At 34.0% G+C, this 6,775-nt stretch overlaps 1 protein-coding gene across 1 annotated transcript; it reads left to right on the top strand.

The window, feature by feature from the left end:
• Nucleotides 1-592: 592 nt before the first annotated feature.
• LOC116121002 lies at nucleotides 593-2,103 on the top strand. Its single transcript, XM_031406970.1, has 2 exons — nucleotides 593-1,167; nucleotides 1,329-2,103. The coding sequence occupies exons 1-2, from the start codon at nucleotides 943-945 to the stop codon at nucleotides 1,713-1,715; spliced, it is 612 nt and encodes a 203-aa protein (XP_031262830.1). The 5' UTR covers nucleotides 593-942; the 3' UTR covers nucleotides 1,716-2,103.
• The last annotated feature ends 4,672 nt before the right edge of the window (nucleotides 2,104-6,775 follow it).

The raw sequence follows: 6,775 nt of genomic DNA, 5'->3' as shown, positions 1-6,775 counted from the left end.
AAGAACTATATTAAATGAATTGCAGGGTGCAAGAATGTTCTTTATGACTTTGATGTAGGGGCTTTCCACAATTGAAGCATCGCCACATCCAGAATAATTTCTCCTTTCAATGTATTGTTGATGCAAAGTACCATTATGTTGCTTTTCCTGCTTGAAGTCACTGTTTCTAAACAATTGATCAATTCGAGAAGGTATTTCAAGGTCAATTCACTGCAGCGCCATTTTGCAAATTAAAGATCCTAAAGGTGGAAAAGTGTGATAAGCTGAAAAGCATCTTCTCTTCTTTCATTGCTGAGGGCCTTCCACAACTTCATCACTTGAAGTGATTGAATGCAAGATATGGTAGAGATTTTGTAATTGGAAGTGAAGATGACATCGACAACTATGGAGTGAATGTACGCTCCTTGACTTAAAATCTCTTCCAAAACTCAGAAGCTCTTGCTTAACATGGTCTAATGCTGTCATTTTGGAGGATGAGCTTGATTCAAATATGCCACTTATTGAAAGGGTAATTTAATATTACATTCTTCTTCCTTTTTTCTTAATAAGCTTTTTTCATTTTTTTCTACTTCTCCATTTATCAACTAATATTGGAAAAATAATTTTTTTGGGGGAAAGTAACTGGAATCTTAACCCTGAGGGGATGTTATATGTCCCTTCATTACTTTTTCGATTTATGCATAAGAATATTGAAACAATAGCTTTCTGCAGGTTAAGTTTCCCTTCTTGGAGGTGTTGGAACTGGTTGAAATTAATATTAAAAAAATTTGGCACGATCTACTTCCATCAAATAGGTCTCCTTCCATTCAAATCTTGACACATTTGATATTACAGGGATGTGGTAAATTAGAATATATATTTTCATCTTCTATATTTAGAAGTTTTGTGAATCTCCAACACCTTGAGATATGCCATTGTTCTGTTTTGGAAGAGGTAATAATTATGGAAGAGGCAAGAAAAGACGAAAGGAATGAAATAATCTTCCCTCGTTTAGAATGCCTGGTGATAAAAGATCTTGTAAAACTTTCAAGATTTTGCTCAGGAAATTACATCAAATTTCCATCCTTGAAAAAGTTGGAGATAGAGGAATGCCCTCAATTCAAGGCATTTGTCTTGACAAGCATGAAAACAAACTCAGAGGAGACTCGACCTTTCTTCATGGAAAAGGTACAACACATTACATTGTTCACTTTGTTCTTGCTGTCCTTAATTTCTTGTTGTACTAGTCTTATTATCTTCTAGATCTTAATTTGTCTTGATAGAAGTTTTTCAATTACTTCCCCTAGAACTGGAAAGACTATATTTACTCTTTGGCATGAGTCCTACAGGTTGCATTGCCAAACGTAGAGGAAATGGTAATTTCTGGCATGGATAATTTGAAGATGATATGGAACAACCAACTCTTGGAGCATTCTTTTCAAAAACTAAATTTAATGGAAATCAATAACTGTGATAAGTTATTGTCTATTTTTCCTTCCAATATGTTTGAAACGTTCTGGCAGTTAGAATCACTAACTGTTACTGCTTGTGGTTCATTAGTAGAGATATCTGATCTGCAGAGGCTAAATTTTCAAGAAAGACATTCTAAAGCTCAGTTAAAAGAACTGTATATCCATGGTCTACCAAAAGTGACACAGGTATTGAAAAAGGATCCCCAAGTAATGCTTTCCTTTCCCAAGCTAAAAAAAGTGAGAATTTCTGATGTCAGAATCTAGATAATCTATTTCCAGCCTGCATTGCTAGGAACCTTTCGGAACTTGAAGAGCTTGAGATGGTTAATTGTGGAGTGGAGGAGATTGTTTTTAAGGAAGAACGAGCAAAAGGAACTGTTAAGTTTGTCTTTCCACGAGTAACCTTCCTCAAACTCTGTATGCTTCAACGACTTAGATATTTCTATCCTGGAATACATACTTCAGAATGGATGGAGTTAAAAAAGTTGGAGGTGTATGATTGTGACAATGTGAAGATATTCACTTTAAAATTTCTTAGCCTCCAGGAAACTTATGAGTACCAACTTAATGTGCCAACAGAACAGGCCCTCTTCATGGTTGAAAAGGTATGAGACCTATCTGTTTTTGTCCTTTAAAACTGTATATAGATATAAGAAGGAAAATTCCATCTCATTTAACGAAATGACTTATCTTTTAATTTCCAAAGTTAATTCAAGTATAAATTTTTGATAATTTTATAAAATGTTAACTATAGATCTGTCTAATTGTGGTAGCTTGAAATCATTTTTTGATAGTGTAAATGATTTTTGATAGTCTATTTATGACATTGTCAAGAGGAACATCAACTTCAATTTGCTCTTGTTTATTTGGTAGTTAGGTCTTCCCTAATTTGGAGGAACTAAAATTAGGCGGAAAGGTCGTGGAGATGATATGGCAAGACGCATTTCTAAAACACCTATTTCTCAAACTTGAAGTTCTTCACATTGTGAAAGATGAATCGGATGTTTTTCCACTTCATTCCTTTCAGAGATTTCACAATCTGGAAAAGCTCATTCTGAGTCAGGGTTCATGCAAAGAGATATTCTCACATGAAGAGGTGGAGGGACATGCTAGGATGTTGACACAAATTAAAGATTTAAAGTTGTTTGAATTGTCTCATCTAAAGCACATGTGGAAACAAGATTCAAAACTGGGCACAATTATGCAAAATCTTGATATTCTTGAAGTGTGGTGGTGCGGCAATTTGATTAATTTAGTGCCATCGTCGGCATCTTTCCACAATCTAACAGTTCTAGAAGTGTGGTTTTGCAAAAGATTGAAGAACCTAGTAGTATTTTCAACAGCCAAAAGCCTGGTGCAACTCAAAGAAACGAAGATATGTGGATGCGAAATGATGACAGACGTAGTACCAAATGAGGGAGATGTAATGGAACCTGAGATTAACTTTTGCAGATTGAAGACCTTGACGCTTTTTGCTTTAGTAAGTCTCACTGGCTTCTGCTCTGGGAATTATACTTTAAAATTCCCAACTTTGGAAGAATTATTTGTAATAGAATGCCCCAATATGAATATTTTCTCAAGAGGAGTCTTAAGTGTACCAAACTTGCAAGAAGTACAGCAAAGTTGGGCAGTAGATGTATGGTGCTGGGATGGTGATCTTAATACAACCATTCAAAATTTGCATTATAAAGTGGTATGTATGATTTGCTGAGCTAATCCCCTCATTTTTTTTTTTTTGGACTTTGGAGCAACTTTTATAAAATGTTGTTTAAATTTTCTATTGTGAGTTCCTACATTCACCTATAAATGCTATGCTTTATGATTACAGAATGCTAAAACTTCTAGAGAAGATTGAAGTCATCTTTATGTAGTTTGTAAGATATTATGGTTGTGTTCCTTCTGTTCAAGTTTGATGGTGAGAACCCTTTTGTTTGTATCTTCATTGTTCTACTTCAGATTTCCTTCATGGTGGGGTTGATCCTTAAAGGTTTTAAAGGTAGTTCTGTTTCCCTCCTTTGATAGTGTGAGGTTGAATGGTGGAAGGTTTTCGTTAACGCTATAGTTTGTATTCACCCCCTGCTGCCATATTCATGGGCACTCAGAAGATTTGAAGTACTTCTTTACGTTTGAATTTTTCCTTTGTGCTTGGCTTGTATTACATGTAATGAAAATTCTCTTAGTGATTTTGTTTTAAGATTGTGCAGTGATAGATATTGAAAAGCTTGTTGACAATTTACACTTCTAAGTTCTCTTTCTTAACCACACAGGTCTCTTGATTGGCTTACTCAGAAACGCAAACTCAAGCCTATGCAAAAACATTGAAAATGGCAGACATCTTGCCAGCCTCAGGTAAATGTAAAATACATTTTGTATTTCTGTCACAGAAAATGCTGAATGTTTTTAGATGTAACTGCATGAATTGAATTTTCAAAAAGTAGTAGCATCTTGAACAAGAGAATAAATCAAGATTGAAACTTCACATGCTTTTGGGATCAAACTGTAAGCAAATATGTAGAATATAGTTGATTATCCAAAAGCTATGAACTCTATGTACCCACCAACTTTTCTCTGTCTTTACTATCACATCTTTGAATCTGGAATCAATACAAGTATTCTTCTAGTTAATGGAAAAAAGAAAAAAAAAAATGGGGGTGTAATAATATTTGTTTTTGTCATACTTTTCTGGGAAATCATAGGTTCTCATATAAGGTTTGTTTGTACAGAAAATAGAGATCGTCCAATTCTCTTATAAGCTAAGGTCGATTTGTTTCTCTAAAATCATAAAAGATGAAGTGTAATGTCTGAAAGGGTGTTAGTAGAATTGTCAATGTGAGCTTTTTTATGTTTATGTAAATGTTTGAGTAAAGACTTAGAAAGAAGCCTTGAATCGAAATATATGTATAGTTTTTGTGTATGTTGTCAACATATTGGCCGGTATATGTAGAGTCTTGGCTCTAGCGATTAGTGAACCAACGTTCCTGAATCCTGAGTTTATGTATAGTTAAGTTGGTGCTCACTATTGGGCTATTGGGCCGTCTTCCGTTTGTGGGATTTATGCTGGTCCCAGCCCAGTTACTTGGCCTTACCCAGGATGTAAGAGCTTATTGGGCCCACTTTCTAGCCCATAAGTGATCTCCTTTCTTGGGCTATGTTTTGCAGTAATGTTATTTAAACCCTATAAAAACTCTTTCTAAACCTCTTTTTCTATAAATTTTATTAAAAGAATACTCTTTGAATTTATTCCAAAAATGCCATTTTCCCAATATTTCTTGGGGTTTTCTGTAGTGAACACTGTATGCTTGGCCCTTTTTGTAAGCACCCGTGGGTTTCAGAAATACAACCTAAACCCCATGTATTTATTTTTTACCCCTATTACTTTCTTCTTGACTTCTTTGATCCTGGGAGTTTCAGTTTTGCTTGGAAAAAAAAAAAAAAAAGGCAGAAGACTTTTATATTCCCCTTTGTTAATCCTTGTTAATTATTGTGCACATAAACATTTTTTCTTCATTGAAATCCAAAAGGATACATTGAAGAGATGAGTGTATTTACAAGAGATTGAAGATTTGAAGGAGCTATAGGGGCTGGTGTTTTTCTATCTTATATCTGAATTTACTTAATTACAAGCTTGAACATGACTTTTTTGCGAAAATTAAGTGAATTGAAAAAGTGAAAATTTTAACTTTTCACTTAATAAAAAATGTATTTGAATAGTTTTATTTTTTAACAATATTATTCTTATTTAATATTTATACTTACACTTATACCCATTTAAATAACTCTTTTAACACTTTTTATCATAAGGTCAATATTTTTTTACTTTTAAATGTATGCCTTTTTTTTTATCACATTAAACTTCTTAATCAAACATTTAAATTCAACAAGATATTTATATTTATTTTTAAGGTTACAAACTTTGAATATTATTTAAATAATAATACCACAATTCGCCAATAGTAGAGCTTCTCATCTAAGTTTTGTTTGTGGGAAAATAGAGATTGTCCAATTTTCTCAAGGGCTAAGTTTGATTCAAAGGATAAAGTCTAATGTTAGAAAGGCGTCGGTAGGATTATCGGTGTGATGTTTAAATTATTGTATGTGTGTTGAAGACCTAGAAATAAGCTTTGAATTGGAGTATTATGTATAGTTTTTGTGTGTAATGTCAGCATATTGGCCTGTATATATAGGATCTTGGCTCGAGCCGATTGTGTCTCATTTCCTTAGTCAAGAGAGATTAGAGAGTGATTGTTTCACATGAATGGTGCTCACTATTGGGCTATTGGGCCGTTACTCCTTTTGGGTTTTTGTTGGTTGCAACCCACATATTAGGCCCAGTTACCTGGCAATTAGAATCATCGTTACTGCTTTTGGTTCATAGTAAAGATATTTGATCTCTAGATGCTAAATTTTGAAGAACACATTCAAAGGCTCAGTTAAAAAAATTGTATATCGACGGTCTACCACGAGTGAGGCATATATGGGGAAAAAGACCCCCAAGTAATGCTTTGCTTTCCAAAGCTACGCATAATAAGAGTTTCTGGATGTCACAAACTAGAAAATCTCTTTCCAGCCTCCAATATTGCCAGGAACCTTTTTGTACTTGAAGAGCATGAGGTGGTTAATTGTGGAGTGGAGAAGATTGTTTCAAAGGAAGAAAGAGCAGAAGCAACTTTTAGGCTTGTCTTTCCACGGATTATGTTCCTCAATTTCTCAATGCTTCATCGACTTAGATGTTTCTATCCTGGAACACTTACTTCAGAATGGATGGTGTTAAAGAAGTTGGAGGTGTATGATTGTGACAATGAGAATATAATCATTTCAAAAAAAATTGACGACCAGGAAATTAGTGTGTGCCAACTTGATGCGCCAGTCGAACAGCCCCTCTTCTTTGTTTAAAAGATACCACGCCCTTTATTTTCTTCTCTTTAAACCTGTGAGTAGATATAAGGTAGGAATTTCTATCTTTATCAAAAGAATGATTTATTTGTAATAGAATTCCCCAAAATAAATATTTTCTCCCAAGTAGTTTGAATGTTGGAATGTGTTTGGTGATTAGAGATGTCAAGATTGTACCATTGGATCAAAATTACAAATGATTGTTTGGTGTTAGACAATCAAATAGAATATTATCAACCTTTCTATTCAAGATATCACACTTGATGATCATAAACTAGGGTATATTACATGTACACATCTTGTCAATGAAAATAGAAAATCTTACTCGTGTGATTTCAAAAACTAACAACATTATCCTTTCTTCGATTAACTTAAACATTTTACTTTGAGAATCGGAATGACATTATTGGGTTGTAAAACCAAAAGTGTGA

The sequence above is a fragment of the Pistacia vera genome, unplaced genomic scaffold, assembly GCF_008641045.1.
Source record: "Pistacia vera cultivar Batoury unplaced genomic scaffold, PisVer_v2 Contig954, whole genome shotgun sequence".
In the NCBI taxonomy this organism is placed as follows: Eukaryota; Viridiplantae; Streptophyta; class Magnoliopsida; order Sapindales; family Anacardiaceae; genus Pistacia; species Pistacia vera.
Note: the sequence above shows the minus strand (reverse complement) of the source record. Positions and strands in the feature narration are given on the sequence as shown.

What these genes read in the sequence shown, in the direction of transcription:
- LOC116121002 (XM_031406970.1), top strand. Translation starts at nt 943, where the DNA reads ATGGAAGAGGCAAGAAAAGACGAAAGGAATGAAATAATCTTCCCTCGT. An exon ending in GACCTTTCTTCATGGAAAAG is followed by an intron (nt 1,168 to 1,328) that starts GTACAACACATT and finishes TGAGTCCTACAG; the next exon opens with GTTGCATTGCCAAACGTAGA.